The 23,197-nt window shown below is 32.4% G+C and overlaps 1 protein-coding gene across 2 annotated transcripts in view; it reads right to left on the bottom strand.

Moving 5' to 3' along the window:
- LOC123707401 (gamma-aminobutyric acid type B receptor subunit 1) overlaps positions 1–23,197 on the bottom strand; it is a 106,422-nt gene that overhangs the window by 9,499 nt on the left and 73,726 nt on the right. For both annotated transcript variants that reach the window (XM_045657412.1, XM_045657411.1), the window contains exons 6-13: positions 22,166–22,334; positions 18,916–19,031; positions 17,596–17,723; positions 15,735–15,876; positions 12,541–12,691; positions 11,136–11,376; positions 8,504–8,711; positions 3,843–4,099 (exon numbers count right to left, since the gene is read on the bottom strand). In XM_045657412.1, the coding sequence (XP_045513368.1) occupies positions 3,843–4,099; positions 8,504–8,711; positions 11,136–11,376; positions 12,541–12,691; positions 15,735–15,876; positions 17,596–17,723; positions 18,916–19,031; positions 22,166–22,334 (1,412 nt within the window). The remainder of the gene's footprint in view (positions 1–3,842; positions 4,100–8,503; positions 8,712–11,135; positions 11,377–12,540; positions 12,692–15,734; positions 15,877–17,595; positions 17,724–18,915; positions 19,032–22,165; positions 22,335–23,197) is intronic.

Below are 23,197 nucleotides of genomic sequence, written 5' to 3'. Positions count from 1 at the left end.
TTCTGAATAACCACTCGGGTCTTACATGTTAGATAAGCTGCAGTATCCAAACTATGATGGATTACATTTGAATTTTTCATAACAATAGAATTATATTTATGTCACTAGAAAATATAACTGGTATAAATGAACTGAATGAAGCTATCGCGATATATGCTTATGAGGAGTACGAAGAATATCATATAATGCTAAATAACCTGCATCAGGAGCACACCCTCAGGTACATACCATAACTTTTCCACGATCTCATAACAAATCCGAAAAAGGTATTGCTTAATAAAATTAACTTTGGCACTTACTGAAGTTATTAGGTAATCAATAAATGTTAACCAATACACGATGTGATAGTTGATAAAAACATACATCTAATTCTTACTCTTTGTTTGTGTTATAAAGACACATATGGAGCTATACCTATCATAAGATACATATATATCATCTTCTACAACATCTTATAAAGGTAAGAGTATAGAATAATAAAGTTTTACAAAATTGTTAAACAATAAATTACAATAATATGATTGTATAAATATCGTAATGTATAAATTGTAATTAATTAAAACCAACTGTTATCAAAAATTGTATGAATCAAAAATTAAATAAAACACCATATTAACTATCAAAGAACTTTTTCAACGAGTTTTCAATAAGTGTAATTAATGAAGTTTCAAATAAAAGCGATCAATCTTAATTATTAAACAATAGACGCTAAGCTTTAAATAATTTGGGCCTTGTTATTTAGTCATTACTGGTGGTGACTGGTGACGTCGTAAAAATTACTTCCTTATAGCCTGAATGTAAGAAAATGATTTTTAAATTCATTTTTGATTACGCTTTTAACATTTATAGCTTCGATGAACTAATAATTTTATTTAATAATAAAAACTTTATTCATGACAGAAATATGGTTGTCACAAAATTCCTCTATCGCTTGCCCCCACGCTAGGAAACCCCAGAGGGGTAACTATATTACATTAATTCCGTGGTACATGGGGCATGTCTAAATTTTTTTAAATAAAGTTTTCGTATTAAAATGAATCAAACGCAAGTCTTATTAGACCTTATGTATGCGATGAAAAGATGCATATAAAATATAAAAAAATAATGTATGCGTGAATGTATGAGTATTTTAATGGGTATATATTTGAGAGTGTAGCTGAGAGTGGTTATAAGCGTGTCACTGTGTCGGTCTTAGTTTTTGGAAACTCAGAGTTATGCCAAAATACGTAATCTCGAAATTCAAATCGGCTAGCGTAACTTTTATTTGTGAGCTTATTGTCTTCTCGTAAATGTTACAATTAATCTCGTGTTTTAGAGATAAAACTCCGGCATAAGATTGAATTCGCATTAATAATAAATGTTTTTAATGCTCAGAAGGCCATCATTTTGCAGTTTACAATTGAGTTTATTTGTTATGTAGGTTACTCCTCCGTTTTTATCTCCAGTACAGCTAATAAGTTTTTATATTTCACGAGATAGAACGTAAAATTAAAAGCAAGTATGAAGCGACAGTATGACACCTGACTTAAGGGCGGATCACGTCAAGGGGTTACTCCGGTCTAAATTAGTTTACAGTGTAACAGTAAAATGAAAGTTATCCTACAAACCCGTAACAATCAAAATTGAAAATTTGTGACACAGCGGGACCCTGTCCAGGCCCCTTGGACCCTGCATCCGCCCTTAACCAGTCTATACTAATACTTTACTATAGATTTTGTAATGACATAAGGAAATGGTGGTATTGACAGTAACTGACAAAGGTTGTAAGGACTAAAAATGCTCAAAATGTAAATAATGAAATTTTATTTCTGTATTTTGTGGAAAATATAGCGTTATTGTTATATAAACCATTGCAATTGTAGCCGAGGAATTGCCGTTAAAGCATGATTAGTCTCATTGTGAGACAAAATGTGTGAAGCGAGTGGAAACGCGTTATCTTAAAGCTAACATCTTGTGAAACGGAGTAGAACAAAGCTTTTTCGATACGATTAACAAAACGATGTGTTCCATTTACGATACACATCGGGGAGCGTTGAGTTCAAGTTTATTTGGGTATATATATTTAGAATTAACTTTAGTGTTGCCCTTTAAACATTCAACCCGAATCAGAGGCTAGACAAGTGCTGTTTAACCAAGGGCGCCTTACGAAGCGTGACTCTTTCAACTCTTGCTGTTAGGGTTTTAGCTCTAGGGGTAAGATTCCGAGTAGAGTATTACCGGGAATTACGACACTTCCACCTTTGTATGATAAATTTAACAAGCTCTTGATATTCGTAAATCATTCGTAATGCTCAGCTTCGATTGAATGTTACCCTAAAAGGACGGATACACAACATCAAAGTGTAACTATCATACTACAATTATATAAATATAGTACCTACGCGGATAAACGGTGATTATTAACACGATCACTTACAGAAAATGTGAAATCTTGTTTCCGTTTATGGATTCTTTATATTTCTATTTTAAACAAATCTATTTCAAAATAAATGCAGCGGAAATGTTTTCGAGTCAGACTTGAAATTGCGAAACCTTATATAAAATTACAATTATAATTTCGGAAGTCCATATTATAAATTGAACCGTTAACAAAGCCAGCTAATTAAGTTATTAAGAGAATAATTAATATGGACACAAATTGTATCTGATTACATTGAACGAAGTTTGCGTTTCATTAAGCACAAAAAATTACCGATGAAAAGCGAATAAAGTTTATTCGGATTTTTCGTAGCGTAACTTTTTCAACTCAGTGCAGGTTTGGTTAAATTATTCCTATTTTTATGAAATCCAACGCTCTAGGATTATTGTAAATATTGTAGCAGCTAAACGCTTTTGTTCTGAATACGGCTGAGTATTTAAGTTTACGTATGGCATAAAATACAATAGGTATAGTGTTGAAATTGTTTGGAAGCAGCGGAAGGATGGTTACTAAGTTTACTTCAATATTATGTGTAATTAGTTGCTGCTCTAGTTCGACTTAAAACGGGATTCTATAGCTATAAGATTAGTTTTTGTTATGAGTATTAGTTTTATAGCCGTTTATAAATGAGAGCGAAGACATTTAGATTTCTAAAAATTACTTTGACTAACATCTACTCGATACCGTAATTCAACTGAGGAATTTAACACACTAAGAGCACTTGATAAGTGATTATTGATAAGAATTTATAGTGAATATTAAATCAACATATAGTCTAAGATATATTGATTTGCAGAGACTTTTGAGAAAAATAAAAAAATGCACTAAACATAAGTGTTTCGACAATTTTCGTGCCAATTACGTTACACGATTTAGTTATTTGCATTGTAGGATTCATTGGGGATACGACCAGTTTGCTTGTTATTGTAAATAATGTGGTCGAAATTATTGAGTAAAATTTTCTGATGAGTACCATGTAATATTCAGAATTATATGGATGTTGAACATTAGCACGTAACATTACAACATATTCTTTTGACTTATGAAAAACGTCTAAAAATTAAACTATGTGAAAATATTTATTTTGATTAGTTAAGATTAATGCCATTTATATATCTCTATATGAGTAAAATAGTTCAAATATGCTGAGAATAATTATAAAAAATAAAAATAGGAATAAATATTTTGTTTATATTTTACTGTTGTCTGTGGTTTGTAATGTTAGCTAAGATGTAAGTCTGTTTTAGAGACAAAAATATAACAATGCAGATGGGACAGACATACTTCTGTATTTTATTTTTTAATTCTTAGGCCAGTATGGTTTTCTATTGTTCTCCGCAACAATTACTGTTTTACCATGAATCAAGCCATGACAGTAGAAAATTATGAAAATGTAAAATAAATTTTACCGTCTAAAACGTACCTTGGGTATAAAAATAAGCGCCATACTGAGGAAGCAGCAAAAAACAATCGCGAGGGAGACGAATGCAAAGGCTGCGTCCTGTTGGCTTGCTATCACCAAAGTGACTGGTGCGGTGATGAGGCAAAGTACCACCACATTGTAGATACTCATGCCTACATATCGGGAGTCGTTGATGGACCGCACTTTGACTGAACGTGTCTCATATGCCAGGAACAACCCGAACACAAGCACGAGACCTTTATACCCGTACATTACACCTGTAAAAAAAATGATAGACAAAATTAATAATAACCTGTAAAAGTGGACGAGGGTAATTGTAGTTTTGTTGAATGAAAATGAGGAGGAAAATCAAAGAGTTCGGGGAATAATTTACGGAAGTGATGGCGATGGTTAGTTCAATATATAAGTTAGAAAGCACTAGAGGAGGCACCACCAAAGTGCACCCTGACGAAAAAACTGTTTCTTAGTTAAAACTAACAATAATTTTATTTCAGAAAAAAACAATACACCAACATTAAATTTGTAATTTAAGTTTTTCCTGTAACACAAAACATTTAATGGAGTTAAAACCTTACCTATATAGATAGTAAGCATTGTGTTTGTGCAAGTTCTACCTATGGACGCCTCACACACATTATGCAACTTCTTTATTTTCTACTTAAGTGTGGCCTTGTTGGTGCGGCTTAATAAATAAACCTGTACCTGTTTGGCAGTTACGGATTACATTTGTAGGCAAATTAGAATAACTTAGTAGTTACTAAGTTGAAATGCACAAACATTATTTCTTTAATCTAGTTGGTTTAATTAAAATCAGAAATTAAACCTTGAGTACTGTTTTAACGTAATAATCTGTTTAGCATTGATGGTCATCGTAATAGGTTTGAAATTTTCAACATTTTAAATATATAAGACTCTATGGAACGGCGATAGGGTCAGTAAAACAAAAAAAAAACACAATTTTTTACATTTAGTTTACAATATATCCAAAACCGAGTCACGATGGCGATTCGATATTCAATTTTTTGTAATGTAATAACAACTGATAACTAGATAATGTTTTTCATAGGTATAGTTTTTAATCGTTTTGTAATTATCGATAACGCTAAGTATTCGAAAACGATTGATGTTTGTGTCAAGTCCTCTAGCGTGACGTGTGTAATTAACCATCATTTGATTAAAGAGGCCTTTCTATCTTTGCTGCTAATTAAACAGGGATTTGGTGTGTGTAGTTTGAACCCATGTAACTTTTAAAGTTTTCACTAACTATCTGTACTGGTACTAGTACTACTATATATTTTGGAAATGTTTATTTTCATAGTTTATCATAGCTATTGCATATCTACCCTCCCTTTTTACTATAAAACAATAAAGATATGGGTAGAAAAAATGTAACGTTTCATGCGCATGGTGAGTAGGCCACACAAGGAGTGTTTGACTCAATATAGTGTCAATATAGTATGTACCGTACGAAATAAAATATAAATAAAAAATTATATAAAAATTGTTTCTAGTTCCATGTTTGTGAAAATCTATACCTAATAATATTCTTATGTACAATTTTTCAAGCGCTCCGCAGCGCAACGCAAAAAATCTAACTTAGAAAGTATAAAGAAATTTCCTTCATTAAGTACTGGGTCTCGAATGAGTTCGCGAGACTTTATCTCAGAATTATTTATATTTTCACCGTAGTATATATATTACACGGCATTAAACTTGCTTTTACCCAATTAGCTGAACTTCGTAAGTGAATTACTTTAAACTATTAACTGAGTTTGTATTTACCGTATTTTTATACGATAGGACGAAGGCAGAGTTTTAAAACTAATAGTGATCATGGACGGGGACCCATGATTATATTTGGAGCATAGATTTGACACCGATTGTAAATAATTTAACTTTGACATAATTTTTTATTCTTAATAAGACATTGTAACTATTTATATGACATTTGCATGCCTATTTATATATGGCTGATTGTGCGGATATTTGTAATTGATCGATCTAACCACTTCACCACTATTTTGGCAAATAAACGATTATTATTATTATTATATAGAATATAAATAAAATGGCGCATTTCGTTTGATTGTAATTGGTCAACAGCGTCTCTAGACCATCATTCCATTTGACCAATTACAGTCAAACAAACCATCACCTTGTCTTTCGTTTTACATTCTTATTTATTTACAAAATGACACAGACGTGCTAAGCATATACATATCACATCACATACATTGGCAAATTTATTTCACTTCTACTTTAATTCAATTGTAAGATTATATTAGAATAAAGTAATGTATTTCTTTATATTAGTACAATCAAAGGATAGTTGTATAAATATCTTTTAATGATCATGTTAACGTCAATGGATATTTTTTTGAATCAAAGACAGATAATTTAGATATTTGACAGGTTACATCACACACGCACTATTTGCCATGATAATCTACATCTGTTGGTAATTTTGGCAGCATTTTTAAAATAACTTTTCTTCCATTAACACATTTCACATGAAAAATACGAAAAGATTTTTCGCAAGAGGATGTGGTCATTCAATTTCCTTTAAGCTATATTTTGGTTTTCATCTTTTGAAGCTTTCGTGACTGTAAAAATAATATGAGAGCCTCTCAAGTGAATCTCGTAAGCTCGTTATAAACTTATAAAATATTTTTAGAACTTTTAAAAATCAGTATTAGGTACAAGTTATTCAGTCACATATAGTGTTATATATCATCATATTATATTCAAGCAAAGGCTTTCATAAGGAAACAAAACACGGTCTATTACTTCTTAAACTATATTCAAAAATGAAGTTGTATTAAGTGTAGTAAAACAGACCAAATGAGCGTCTAAGTGTGGATATCCACAGAACTACTGTGTTTATTATTAAAATACTGACGCATTAATAATATAATATTCCGATAGTGAAACTATTTATCTTTAAAACTTTTAACTCCATTTTAAGTTCACTGAAAAATGGACTGTATTAACCACTAACCACTAACATTCCAGTAAGGCAATTATTTGACGTTTAACGTTGTAAAACGACATACGATGTTTCAAACTAAATTTTAATCCCATTTGTAAGCTGCAAAGCCACTGACGCTATTTATAGTTATAGCTTTCGTGTTTAAAATTCATATTAAACCGTTGAATATGGACTTTAGTGAACTATGGCAGGCTTTAGGCCAGTTAATTGCACCGCTCAGTTCGATTCCAATAATTAATAGTTTCATGAATAAATCATGTAAATTGTAAGCAAATGCATTGAAACTTACGAAAGCGTGAATAATTTATTGTATAAGTGTCAACGCGTTTTTCGCGAAATTTATAATGTTTATTGACGGCATTGTATTCATAGAAGTAACATGTAGTATTTACGTATACTGTAGTTTTTGGTAGAAAGGCTTTGTATTTAGATAATGTTTGGAGACTGAGAAATGTGGTTCAAGTGAATTCGTTTCTAACGCTAATGATATCCTAATGTGCATCAATTGGGAATTTGAATGTCTTTTAATTTTATATAGAACTGGACGTTTGGCTACAATCCCACCTAATGTAAGTGAGATGCAGCCTATTTGAGGGCACACCTGTCCAGGAGACGCAGCTAAGCTGAATCTATATCAAACTGTGAGAGATGGAAGGGGGCAAGGAGTTCCACTCCTTTCAGAAGCGTGCAGCGCGGCGATGGTCAAGATTTAAGAGTTGAGATTCAAGATTGATGATTGATTATTTCCACAGTATTTCCCAGGAACGGACTTGAGCTTGATGAAGATTAAAAAGCTGTTCCAGTGTGAAAAACCATTTTTTTTGCTTACCCCCTGGACTTTAGGGTGTATAAAACGTCCAAAGCTGAGATCGGCCGACAGGGTAACGCCAAACAACACAAGACGGTCAGCTATTTCCAAAGAAACACTCCGGAAGGTTGGACTGAATCCAAAAGCACTCTTTTTACAAGTTTGTTGGTGTCAAATTGGACTAGATTCGCATCGCCCCAATCTAAAGCCTTGTTTAAGAATTAAATATATATTATTACATATAAAAATAGACCTTATAATATAAAAACCAATACTTAATTCAGATAAAATATGCGTTGGTATAAATAAGGTGTTTCAGAGTATGATAATACAGATAACTTCACAACAGCTCTTTGGAAGAAAAGTTTAAATATACGACTTAGTAGAATATTGCTTTGAAAAGGCTACAGAAGTTCGTAGCTTCGTAGCTGCGGTAGGAATAAAACGCATGTATAATATACATATAGGTATACCTATGCGAATATATCTAATGAGTACAAATTGTTTTAAAAGTAAAGTACTAGAGAGTATTCTATCTTTCATTGATATACATAAATAAATTGAGGAATGTTTTATCTCGTTCATTAACTTAGACTATATTGAGGATATCATATAAAAATAAACATTCCAAAACTATTTGAGAACGTGTCGAAAGTAAGAACATTTTGTTTAATATATGGATATTTTGATTTCTACTTTTTAATTCGCCATCTTAAGATGAAAGTTACCATAGGTTTAGTGTCTATTTATAATATTTTGCCGTTAAACGTTCCTTAAACGATATATAAGTGCGGCTCTATGCCCACTAAGGTAAACAAGGGGTAACACAAGCCATAGGATTCTTGTTAAATTATGTACACTTACCAAGCCAGACGGCATTATGTTCGCTCTCGCAATGCTCCAGCTCGGGTCGTATGTGAACATCGTCATCATTATGATAAGGTGCTTCAAGGGGAAATATTTCCACGCGGCGCTGCAGGGGGTCCCGTATCTGCCACGCGGCTAGTATTGCGACGTCCACTATTAGGAGACCCCCAACCATTGTGTATAGTTTCCAACCGTGCATACGTTTCTGAAAGGGAAGTATCATAAAAGATTTGAATATTTCGATCTTGACATTCGTAGCACAGATTTCTCTTCGTATTCATTTTTAATTGCTTATTTATATAACAATACCTTTAAAAAAGAAAATCGTTGTTGGTTAGCTTACAGCTTACTCAAAACATAAATGTACTAAAATACACCTAAACATAGGACGAATTATAAAAATAAAATTATCAAGCTTAGTTAGAAAAGAAAATAAATTATTCAGCTTAAAGCTATAAGCTAAGAATCATTCGACGAAATTCGAAAATTCGAAGAGAACAAAATATATCTTTCGCCAAATTATGTTCAAAAGAGAGAAAAGAGTTCCTCATTCTCTCTTTAAAAATGTGCCCTTTTCTTAAAACCAAATAATGGTTTGAACGATATAATTCATGTACTAACCGGCAGAACTACGTTATAAATATTTCGGTCTAATTAAAACCGTTTAAATGGGTCATGTCATTTAAATAGTAGGTATAGAATATTTCAAGAAACGATTCTGTTTGTGGCCGCGTTTTAAATAAATAATGAGCTGGTTTTGTCATGCAAAGGTGAATATTTTAGTTTAAATTGGGGAAATTTGAAATAGAATTTGACGTGACCATTTTGAGTCTTTGATATCGAGTTATAACGATAGTTAATAACTTTGTATTTACGTCAAGAAAACATATTTTTTTATTATTTTTCGTAGTACTTTTTGTGTTCTTTAAATATTATTATTATCATTCTACAAATTGCAGTGTTGGCTTAATTTAAGCGTGTGACTCTCATCCCAAGGTCGTAGATTCAAACCCCGCAACCAATGGACTCTTTCTATGTGCGCATTTAAGACTAGCTTGTACGGTGAAGAAAAATCCCGAGGAAATCGGCATGCCTTAGTGAGTAAAAGTAGATGGCGTATGTCGAGCACAGATGGCTGAATACCCACTAGCCTATTGCCAAAAGCAAATAATCGCGGAACAGATATAGAAATCTGAGGACAAGACCAACGGTTGTAGTGCACTGGATATTTTTAATAAGGTTATATTTTATTTTTCTGGTTGAAAAATGTTGTTTTATTCAATTCAGAACTACGCATCGAAAGCGATCGCTTGTTCCATGGGCTTAAATCCGACTTTATTGTTCGAGTTGAAAGGTATACATACAACGGCAACACAAAAATATCTGCGACATTTCCAATTCGGGATATCAAACACCTTATACAATAACGCCGCATAAGTAAATGTTCTAGTTTTAAAACACAGTGAATTATCGCATTACATCGTTCCTCTTAAACCAGGCTAAAGATACAACTTGTATTATGTACAAAATAATCCCCTTTTACAAAACCCATACATTACTAATCCTTCTTTACAATAGGTTAAGCTTAAAATATATTTCCTAAGTAATCCGTTCTTATCGCATAACAGTATATCGTATATATTATATCGGATATTGTCTTGATTTACGCGGAGTCAGGATCGTAGTCCAGGGTCCTATGTATTCATAATAAAAACTTTTCACTAACTGTAATATTTAGTAGTTTTTAAGCCATATATGCACTGTAAACAATAGAAAGTTCTCGAATATTGGGCGTTTTATAATTGGTAAGCTGTTCTTCGAATAATAATAATACAATTTCACCGTTTTCATTATATTGATGTTGCATTGAAATAGACGTAAAACCTAAAAACAGACGATTATTTAAATTTATACAAACTTTATATTATCTATTTCACAAAGGACTAAAATCGAATGTGGCTACAGAAACATATTATTGGTATGACATTTTTTAGCTTAATGGTGATGAGTAAATTTTCAAAATGTAACTTCAGTTCCGACCCTGTGCGACAATTGAACCGCGACTTGAATTTATTCCCCTCGTTTATCGCAACAAACGAACCATTCTCGACACAAAAGAAAAATACGTTTCACATGTTAATCTAAGGTAAAATGAAAAATCTTTAGATTTAGTAACGGAATCGTGTTCTCAAGAAATCTAAATTATATGAAAACAAAAGAAAACTTCTTTTGTACTTAATTATGTTTGAAATAGAATCTTGTAAAATATAGTAAGTATAATTGTTCTTTTAAAAATGTACTCCAAGATTTTGTTTAAACATGTTTATGGGACTAATTTATATGGGAATCGTCCCTAATTCCGGGTTATAGGAATTGTGTATAATCATGCCTATACATGACACATATTACGTATAATACCTAATTCATTCATCCTATTGAGTGACATTTAATAACGTGAAATGTTTTCCGTTAAAAAAAGTAACAAAAAATTCATTGAAAACATTCTGAATTTTCTCAATCGACTCTTCAACCTTCAATAGAGAACAAATTGCCGCTATAAATAAAATAAAGCTCGAAGACAATTTACTTCAAGCAATTTTGCTGGAATTCCTTTACCTAATGAACTAACCTTTGACTCGGGCTTCGGCTTTGTCGTGTGTCTGTGGACACGCCATACTTTTGTGAACATGGCGCCGTAAGCCATAGAGAAGCCCATAGCTAGGAGCCAAGCTCTGGCTGCACATAGACCAGAGAAGTGATTTGGTTGAACCCATCTTCCGTCCACGCCTAGTGCGATGGCTGACCCGAAGCAAACACAGCAGCCACATAGCATTACTGTATTACAGGCGGGATGAGACCATTGAATTACCCTAGAAGCCAATCATACATGTATCATATCAATTTAAAATGAAATAGTGACTTTTAAACAAACATGCATGATAATGGATAATAGTTTTAGTATATAATTATTACGAATTCATGAATTAGTAATGTTATGTATGTACCTTTAATATAATTATACAGTTAAGTTTTTAAACATTTATATATTTTAAAAATTTACTAACAGTCTGTACATTTCCTGCCTATACATAAGGATTATATATATAAATGAATAACTCTAAGCCTTTCGACAGGCAAAACACATTAACAATTAAGATCATTGCTTGGATGAAAGTACAAACACAATGTTCAAAGGAACGTCAATTTCAGAGGAAAACTGTGATCATCGGTCAGATGAGGTATCTTGTATATTGCCGTATTGAATCAAGCTATAAAATTTTACGATCATAAGAGCATTTACAGATGTTTAACGATACCCGTTGTAAAATTCGGATTTAGGGGATTGGAGATGTCAACAACTGGATTGTTAGTACATTCAATAAGGACAAATATTCTATGATGGATTTAGATGCGACGTATAATATAATTGTGATAATTTTGAAAGAGGTATCAATAGGACTGTCTGCGGGCGTTAAGAAGTATAGGTAATGATAGATGCGTCATTGGATAAGTACTAGTGAGGTATTTGAGCCCAAAAAACAACCCACACTAGGTTAAAAGAGGACGTAATGGCAAGGATACGAAGGATGCTTAGGTCATGTAGAACATATTAATGACAAGCGGTTAACAAGTTGGAGAAATAAAGCAACCGTGGATGGTGCAATTGAGTTGGGAAAGCCTTGTCGTACATACCTGGACCAAATCCAGGACGTACTAGTTAAAAGCCAAGAAAGATGAAAGACAAGTTGAAAGTACCCATAACCGACGAGCATGCCTGGTGAGTGTCATGAAAGTGGATGAAGCGAGAGAGGAATGTTAGGACCGTAGCAAGTGGTCCGTGGCCTCTGTCTCTCCCTTTGGGAGAAAAGCATGTTGGTAAGTTATTATTATAGAGTTAATTATTGCTGAACCTGATGTAGAATTCGATTACATTCTTGTTCAATTTTATCAAATCTTAACATCACTACATATATATCGCATAACTTTACTAAATAACATCGGCTTAGTACATATATGTATAAAAACGTATTTACCGTCTATGCCTGTGTATGATGTTAAATACAATGAGAGCTATTGCCGCCAGGATGCCAGCGATGCATAGAGCAGTCATGCATGCGAATAAAGGCAGCGACACTGTGCGTAACTCATTCACAACCACTGTGCGATCCGGTGGCACCTTTCCTCCTGCGAGAAATATTATATTTAAATTTGGAATGAGTTTTCATGTTTATTATATGTATTCCTCGTACAAATATGAGGAGTATAAAATATTTTCCAGATGGGTAGCTTTTCCATGGAACAGAAAAAATCTTGGTCTTTTTAGTTCTGGGCTTCAGATTGATGACTGTTTCGTGATCATTTGTTTTTTCTAACAGCCAAGTAGATGATGAGCCTTGGGTCTATAAGCGTTCCTCACGATGTTTCTAGCACCGTACGAGGTAGTGTTAACACACACACAACAACGATCACGGGTAACTCCTATATGAGTCACATACTCCAACACTGCTCTCGATGGAACTTACCTAAACATTAGATTATTGATTGTCTAATAATAGACCTATAATTTATCAGAATTATAATACAAACTGTCGAGGCAATATAACAGTTGTATTATTTTTCAGTTTCGTTAGCGGTCTCAAAAACAACGTGAAAAAATAAATCTTTTGAAAAGTACGATAATTTTCGTTTCCAAAAGAAAAGGCAAACAATATTTTGAAGTGTGGCTTAAAATGACGTCGAAGTAAATAACAACGAGTCCAAATATTCCCCTCGTTTTAATGGTCGGCAATTTTCGCTGAAATACGCTTAAAGTTTGAACTTTCCAATGATATTTTTCATTTATCTTTCATGTTAATCTGGCAAAAGATAAGTATTATCTCGGCTAAATTCTTTGCAACTTTTAACGATAATTTAACGTTGCGTAGACAATTATGTTGATATATACAAGTATACTTTTATAATTGACCTCAAAAGTTGTAAAGCTTTCAGAAATATATGTTAGTTAAATTATGTAACTATTTTTAAAAAACGTAAGTGATGATACGTAAATTTGTACGTCACATCACATGCTCTTAGTTAGTCTAATATGAGTTTAAATAAATAGTCGAGGTACATCGTTTCTTCCCGCGCTCTTACTTATAAGCTTAATAGTAATAGCGATATCGATCCGACGTTTTTGTATGCAAGTCTGATCTAATTCTCTTAATATCCGTAGCGCTGATATCGCGAAATTGGGATCCCGCAGTACAAACACGGAAAATCCTAAATATTTAAAAAATCTTTATAAATATTTAAATATTAGAAACGACAATACCATGAACAAACAGCTACGAAACAGATACATTTGTGTAAAATATTTCACCCGTTGTTTGAAGTCGGGAGCTAATTAAAGGAAATTCTTCATATTTTTATTTACTTAACCTATTTTTCAGTTTCTGTGTTAAAAATACAAAAATGTCGAATTCGCTACGATGTACTTTAATTAAAATGTATGAAATGAAACGCGACCAAAAAATTGGACCGTATAAAAGCAACAGCATGAATCTGTCAGTAACATGTTTTCAAATTGATAGAAAACCCGATCCAAAGCTAAGTTTACCCTTTAGCCGATAAATGGAAGTAAAGCCTTTTTGATGAGTGATTTTTTAGTAAATATGGTATAATTAGGGTGAGTTCCTTGTTTAACCAATATAGATGCGATGTCATTAGTGAAAGTCGGAAGTCAGTATTATGGACTTTACAGTTATAACCACTTATTATGGCATAACTATTATTGGCTTGAATTATGTAACCTAACCTTAGTTACTGTAACTGCCATAAGTTTTGTTACAAATTAAAATGCATTATTTGCAACTTTTTAATTTTTTTATAATCTGGTTTACTCTGGTTTAATCGTGTCTGGTACACGTTTATTATTTTTAAAACATTTTTCGATTTCGCGTCATTTCATATATTTGTTCGTGTTAATTATCAAATTACAATAAGGAATGGCTTTAAAGAAAATAGGGTTGCAGTGATCGCCTTGACCCTTTAAAAGTTTGGTATTAGCCGTATGTCCCTATATCGTACCGTCGACTTTCCAGCAGGAATCAGCACTTGGTCACAAGGCACGAACTACCTAACGTTTCTGGGCTTTATAAGAGCTGATGACTGGCCCTCATCTATGGCCTGCTCTAAACGACACAGTGGCATTGAGTCTCTTAAAAATCTTTGCAGCAAGCAGTGGCGAAATTTCCCTTGGAACCAGTGCGTAAATGCATAGATTTTAATTTGCTGAGACTTTATGTAGGTTTAAATATTAATAATATTACATTACTTCATTAAACAATGCATTTTCATTTGTAACAGAACTTATGGCTCCCGATGTATACCAGATGTTAATAGCTTAACTTTCACTTGTATCGAATAAATTCTACAATGTCAGTTTTGGTTGTAATAAATAACCTCATTAGTCTTTCATAAATTATAAGATAACATCCCCGTTCCCATGAGTGTATAATATGTCAACACTAATATTCGTTATATATAACTGTTGCCACTTAGTTTTAAGAACCGTAAAATAACTGATTACATATTTTTGTTTGTCCCACACTTTGTTACTTATAAGCTCTTGTTCTGTTCTCACCATTAAAGTCAGTTAAATTAGCTTCGAACAAAGCGTTTAACCTGAATTGAGTTCGGTGGCGGTTTTTGTATGAAGATGTTTAAATAAACTCTTTGTTAAACAACAGACTTTAATGGTTTAAATTATGATGAAAAAAAAACCTAACACAAAATTATGGGTAGAGGGGTTGCGACGCTAACAATAACGAACTTGGCTTATTTAAGGCTTCATAAACCTAAATTACACTTATGCTATTGAACATTATCGGAGACAAAAATGTTAAAATACCATTCATAAGTGTGGTAAAAATAATGTTTACATTTGGTTTACGCTTCTAATTATTACCTAAAATATTTTTATGTAACTTAACTAAAGTTAGGTTACATAACTCAAACCTCGCAACCAAACTTATCACACGTAAATTTATATTTTATTTAAGTTAAACTATAAATTCCTACTCCTCAGGTCATGTTGGTAGTTCCTACCGTCGTAATTGTTTAGTTAAAAGAATTAGTATATATTATGCATTTGTATAATACCAAAAAACCTTAATTAAGGCTAATTTTTTGTAGGGTTAATTAGTTAAGAAGTGTCAATAAAGTTAAAAATTTAACTGTCACTTACCAACCCAGCGTTCACGTTCGAGCCATGTGAGATTGTCAGCTTGTGTGTCATAATATCCCAGCTTCACATAATGGTTGTCATACAACTGTTCGATTTGCGTTAGCGCGATTCGATCGCCTTGTGATGAAAACGCCACTAAACCCTATATAAAACATTAACAAGTTTAAGCTTAAATAGAAATGGCTAAAGTGATAAAGAACTGATAAAGTATATCATAATATATACATATATAAGTAAAGTAAAAAAAACATGTGTGCGTACTTATCTACACGCGTTAGAAGTTATTGTTCATTGGCGCTAGATAAAAGATCTTTTAAAAAAATTATCTTTCGCCTTTCGTTTGTAGAATAAAACGACAGTAACAATAGTAAAAAAGTATTTAATACATTTAAAGTTTTATTATAACGCATTATCTATTTAAATGAATAATTAAATATCACACAAGAATATGTCTACATAATTAAAGAAATGGACATTTTTTATTTTAAAATGTTGACGATGCTAAAGGGTTTTGGTTTTTTGTGACGGTGTGCGCGCGCATCGTAAAAATTTACTCTCATCATTTTTTCCTAACGAAGAAGTATAACGTCAATAAAGCCATTTTATTGCCATATCCATAATTTTTATTTCAAATGTTAGTATTTACTTATAGATAAATGTTAGTAGTAATATATCGTCTGTGGGTATGGACCCTATTGGGTAAAGGCTCGCTCCAACCTTTTCCTGATGTCTCTATTTTTACCTATAGTCTGCCAGTATTTTCCTGCTATTTCTATCAAGAACTTATATAGTAGTTACATATAGATCTCGCTTGCTTAGGGCTATTATAAAATGATATGAATGATTTTTTTCGATATAAACTAAGATTACTAATTTAAAACAATTTTTTCTAAGACCCGCCAGCAGTGTCAAGAGAAAGCATGTATTAAATGTCCATTACATAAGAAATTATTTTATCTGAAGTTAAATGTAAAGTAATAAGGTAAAACTTTGTATCACCCTTAATTATAATACTTTTTAGAACGTTAAACTGACACAACAATTATTACACTAAGGTATCAGCTGTTACAGTTAACTTATAAATAAATTTCCACCCCGTTGTAAATAATTAAGTAACACGATATTTCAAGCTGTTTCTTCGAACATTTTGTTGAATACGGTTTGCTTTGCCAAGGGAATTTAATATTAATTAATTAGATAAAACAATGTATATTTTTCTGCAACATTTTTAAATATGGTATGGAGTTTCGATTTGAGAAGTTTTAGAGATAAGTTTAAAGCGAAACCTCTTTTTAAAACAACTAATATATGGAGGTTATATGTTTGACGTATTTTTTTATAGGATTGGGGGGGAGGAAAACGAGCCACGGTAAGTTAAAAAAATCATATCAAGACTGATTTTTATGTCATTTAAATGAGATGTTTTCAATTTAGAAAAGAACACAAGTACCATCAATTGCTTTTTGTGTAGAATTATTATTATTATTATACAAATAATCAGGAAATTTTAATACCTTTAAACTGAATTTTGATAAATTACATAGAGATGTGCATGAGACTTATAAAATAAACAACAAATACTATTTTACTTTATAGGCAACCGAGGGGTCAGCCTGTCTTCATTTTGGTTATATGGTTAAGATTAAGCGCTATGCATTACTACCGTTTGTCAAAAACGTATTGGATTTTGACATACCATTTTGATTATTACCCTAAGAGATGCCGGTTCCCTGAATAATCATTTGGTGCATAGCCTTGTGAATTCTTATCACGTTAGGCAAATTCTACTATTCATATAATTAAAAGCTACAGGGCAGCCGTACCCTTTCGCCTCGTGTTAACTATTCTACATATTACTCACCGACACGCCCAGAAATGAAGTGGAGTTTATAGCTTCGTATATATCATCGGCTATCTTTTTATTGGTGTATGTAAAATTTTTCAAGCTCAGTCCGCTTTTCTGTAGTTTCTCCATTGTTTTATTAAAAGCTGGAAATAGGAAATTTTTATTACATTCTATCCAGTTGGGAAAAGTTTCAACGTTATAAAATGCAAGTCATTAAACGTAAAAGTAAGTTATAGAAAGAATATAGCGAATGCATTACGAGAACATTGAGTTTTTTTTTTAACAATGATTTAAAGTGTTTTGGTTAATTGGGTTCGATTACTATGCAAACAAAACTCAAAAAAAAATCAGTTATGTATATTTATAATTAATTTACTTTTAAAAATCAAATACGTTTTTAATCAAACACATACTGGGTTTTCGTGTTACAAATACTTGTTGTGTATAATAAAGTTTTTTTTATTATTTTCTGATATCGTAAAAGGTGCTTTTAAGAATAAAGACATGAGGTTAAAGTTAGATAAGGAAAATGCTTGCGTTTTACAAAATTGTCCTCGCCAGCATAAAATTTGTTCCTTTTGTAATAGTAATGCTGCGCACTAGTCACAAGAGGTATTTAGGGTATTTAAGCGCATAAAATTCTCACTTAAAACCTAGACTGCTTATTCATAGTGTAACATTTTTGTGAATGTAAAGTATATGCAAAGTGGTTCATAATTTTAACAGATCAGTATGTTATAGGAAAATACATTCTATATTCAATTCGTAGCTACGTTGATTTAGATTACGAATGAACGAATTATTTAAGGCTGGCCGAAGTTATGTTTCAGCATTTAATTAAGCTTATGAAACGAAATTCTTACGTTATTGTGAAACGTTAAACTATTTTAGGTAATAAATATCTGTAGTTTTCGGTGATCTGATAACTTAACAGATAAATAAATAATACAGATAGTGCGTGGCATTATTAAAAAATAGCTTAGAAAACTAAATAAACAAAAATTCCTATAGTACATTTGGGTTTGTATGCCATATATTGATGAATATTTGATCGGCGGTTCCGGGACCAAACCACGATGTAGATCAGAAACCGAACACAACTACTTTAAAAACAGTGCATTATTAAGAATAGGGCCGTCAGCAATTCATGTGTAAAAAGTTAATATTATTATAGATTATCATTATTTTTAGTTCCCTTTTTGGCTACTCGTCGGCAGGTATTGCTCTATAGATGTATAAAGCACAATTCCTTAAGACTTTAACAAAGAAGTATGTCTAGTAAATTAACTATAAATGATTATTTGCAAAATGTATTAGTCTTTTGAATTTGCATACCTAACGCAACTGCCCACACAGCGTCATAGGCTAACGGTGCCTCTTGATATCCTTCTGGAAACTTCTCCCGATCTATGTCATATCCCGCCTCGCGCAGAGCTTCGTTTAAGCGAAACCTGAGAATTTAGAATAATTAAAATCAATTTACTTTCCACTTTTTAAAACCTTTCAAAAATAATGCTGATTTAGATACATTTATAAGAAAATATTTTGATTATAACTAATGTTTATTGTGATGCAGAGAGAGAGAGAGCAATTTATCAACAAAATATTTTCTTCCTGTTAAAATAAAAAGAGGATAGATCAACAAGGCGACAATAGAAGGAGGGTGTTGTCGAGAGACAACCTGATTACTTGTAATAATAGAAAATAATGTGAATGACAAAAAAAAACTTCTCTAGCCCAACTATACCAATAATTTTGGTTAGAATATCTAAACAGCGCCAGTTCTCTGTATTCAATCTCGACATCGATCTTGAGCTTTGGTACCATGAGATGCCAAAGTTGCGATTTCGGCCCTAAGAAAAATATGTCGACTACAACAAATATCAGAATGAATTGAACCCAAAATTAGAGCGTGACCTCATTTTATACATGTTGTATGTTCCAGGCCCAACTGAGAAAGTTTCATAATCAGCTGAATATAATTCTTTGCATGGCATGTTGTTTCCTTACATTGTTTTTCTTCGGTTTTGCGGACGTGACGTGGATGTTTAAATAATACGACAATGTTTACGCGTGCTACTTCATGCCCGGATCGTACAGTAGATTTTTAAACATGAGTTATCGTCTTAAGTCTAGTGTCACATGTATAAAGTTTTAGGTGTAATTTCTTAGATCTTACTTTATCCAGTGGATAGTTTTAAGTTATTTATTGAATTATTAAACAAGCATTTTTTTATGTCGTCGGGCAGGCTACAATAAACTCGAAATTATGCCGATCTCATCCACGAAATTGTTTTCGTTTAGGTGCGATTGGTCAATATATCTAGTCCAACATACGTTATTATATCCGTTCGTCCAATCACAACCTTTGAATTTTATATGAATTTATTTTCAAAGTGAATGTTTCCACTTCCGCTTGGTTCTAAAGATGCTAAAGTTTTTATATATTGTTTAGACAATTTGACCTACAACTACCCTAACAACTATTCTATTATGTTATTCGATTTACATTAAAATTACTTTTATTATATTTACTCAGATACTTAGGTTGTGGTTGATGTCATTTGATGCAAAGGACGTCAACCCGCAAGATGACAATAAGTTAACCGTCGGCCACCATTGGAGAGCAGTAACTGAGAGTCGACCCTAGAAGATGCGCATATAAGGCACGCTGAACTACGCGACATTTTAAACATACTTCACTGAAGATAATTTTAGTTCAGTAGCAACGGGTTGACCATATTTAAGTAAATTGGAAGTAAAAAATTAATATTTTAATTCGTCATTTATTTTCCTTAACGTTTTGTCTATTTTGTCTATTTTTTTTTAAATGGCCTTGGTTAATTCAATTCGTTGTCATAGCAACGGTTAAAGTATTCATATTCTTGTACCCGTTTATAATGAAAATCAGACAATAACAAAGCCGACTTTCCTTTTTCATTAAAATGATATGCTTAATAACAGTTGATTAAAAGTGCTTCACTGTTTAAATAATGTCCTAGAATGAAAGATTAAAGAAACTACTTAATTAATGTGGTTGAAACTTGGAATACTAAATTCTAGTGGTTTTAAGTGTTAGCTTTAGACGAAGGTTTTTAGGTTACAAGCGATCTTGAGTGAGGGATCTGAGGGGCTTTTAGAATAATCCTGGGATACTGGGACATGAACTTGAACATAGGTCTTATTATACTGTATTGAAATAACTGTTTAATCCATCATATTAATACACAAAGATGAATGTGTAGAAGATGTAAGTCATGCGTTTGTTATCTGTTGTGTACGTAAAAATTTAATTTATAAAGTATCAACGGGGTCTCATATTGACTTTGGACATAGGAAGGGAATGCATGAGGCTTACCCTAGATGACATTTACTCTAATAACAATTATTAACAGTATTAACCTAATCTCAAGAAAGGGAACGGGCCGGTCACATTGCCCGCGTTTGTGATAACACATGTGTCAAAAATACCCTTCATTGGAATGGCCCAGTGGGTGGAAAAAAGAGAAGACGCGCACCAGAAACATGGGAAGATGAAATAAAAGAGATAACGGGGAGAGATTGGAAAATAGTAGCTAAGGTGAGAGACAAATGGAAGAATTTGGAGATGTTCACTCCGTCGGATGTCGTTTATTTATAGTAAATATAATATTAAAAACTTAATCCTTATTATAGTACTCGAATATAGGTTACTTTTTTAACATAATCTCATAAATTACTAATTGTAAATTTTAAAGTTGAATTTTTGCTACCATTGTAAGATTTTCAGATATCATTACCAGACTAATTACTTCACTAGTAGAATACAGATACGTAGTTACTTAATATCCCGAATTAAAACACTTCAAATGCCATATGAATTTGTATTTATCTACCTACTTATACCTGATACGCAAACAGAATAGAAAATTATGTAACATCGCCCGGCACGTAAAACTTGTGACAAGCGGTTTTATTTGCTATCATGCTTGAATGCGTCCCACCCCATTCTCTATTTTCGTACAAAAGAAATCATTGTCACACAAAATTAGATTTGTGAAACTCACTCACAAGTCAAAGATAATTTCATGAATATGCGTACGTTATATAGCTATTAAAGGATTCTAGTCACTATAGAACGGTGTATATATCAAAAGCTTCAGTTCATATAAACAAGAATATAAGTAATAGTTTTAACAAACACACTAACACACTGTTAATGTAATTCGACTTGTATTGTTTTTTACGTAAAGGTTAAAAGGATCAATATGTTTTTTATTTAATAGACGGGTCAAAAGTCCTTTTGTTTTTCTTAAAGTTATATCTTAAGACAAGACAACGTTTACTGTGTATTTTGGTATTAATTAATTGTATATTTAATGACAGCCGCAGACGCAGGACAGAGTGTTGTCGGTTTCAAGCTTGGTTGATTCACGGTTGTGCGCCATTTGATTTTATATTTCTATGTAAGCAGTTAACACAGTAGGTAATTGTAAGGAAATAGATACAAATATTAATAAAAATCAACGAGGACCAGGAACAAAAGTTAACCAGTGAAGGCTACTTGTCTATATAGAATGAAACGGATCACTTTGTTAACACTCACCTGAAGTCCTCTGACGTCATTCCTGAGATGGTGGTCTGATTCGAGTTTTGGTTCCACATCAGCGCCTCTGTTGTCAGATGTCCTTCAGCCGCTTCCCGCATTTCTTCAGCTGTGCATTCGATACCTTCCCGCTCCAAGTTTGTTTCAAACCAGTTATCTTCGTACCAGCCTAGAATATTCAATTTATTACCATAAAGTGTTTGGTACTTAAATAAATACTATAGATCTTTTTTAGTTACATAATATTTTATGTTGTTTGAATTTTGCGAAAATTTTATTAAAATTTGTTATATTCCAGTAATAGTAATATTTGCATTCTTAGTCCTGTAGGCGATTCACAAACAATAAATTCTTTGGATTCACAGGTGATATGTAGCCTATATTAAGCTAGGTTAGTCTAATGTAGAGCTTTGACCTATATGCTAATAAATATTATTGATCGAACCATTTCTATTATAACTAGAACCAGAATATTATTACAGATAAAATTATCCTGTATAATTTTTAGCACTTTACATTAAATAAAGTGTTTACCCGTTAACGTAACAATTAAATACGATTTTGGAAGTAATTCGGAATGTTTTAAAGCATTAATGTAACCAAATCTCGGGCGAGGGTCTTAAATCTGCACTCAGACATTGCACCATAAACAGATCATCACTAAGAAGCTTAAATCTAAGTGGGTCCAATATACTGTTATACAAATAGACATTTTATGGACTTTGCCTTAATTGACTCAGAAAGTCAAAATGTTCGCCAGTTGGTACGCACTTTTTTTGAAGGATCCTAACTCAGGCAACTCAATGGGCGTTCAATACGAAACAACACGGTGCGCGGATTTTTTTTTGTCATTGCAACCTCTATAGATTTGTTAAATCCTGGCGCAAGTCGTAGCACCAGGAAAAGTGGCGGAGTGACGGATAACATTGTATTGTAGAAAATGGTATCAATTTAAACAAAGATTAAAAGGTTAATAATGTCCTAATTAAAAATACATTTTGTTGTAATACATAAGTTATCTAGCATCGATTA

The sequence above is a fragment of the Pieris brassicae genome, chromosome 3, assembly GCF_905147105.1.
Source record: "Pieris brassicae chromosome 3, ilPieBrab1.1, whole genome shotgun sequence".
Taxonomy (NCBI): Eukaryota; Metazoa; Arthropoda; class Insecta; order Lepidoptera; family Pieridae; genus Pieris; species Pieris brassicae.
Note: the sequence above shows the minus strand (reverse complement) of the source record. Positions and strands in the feature narration are given on the sequence as shown.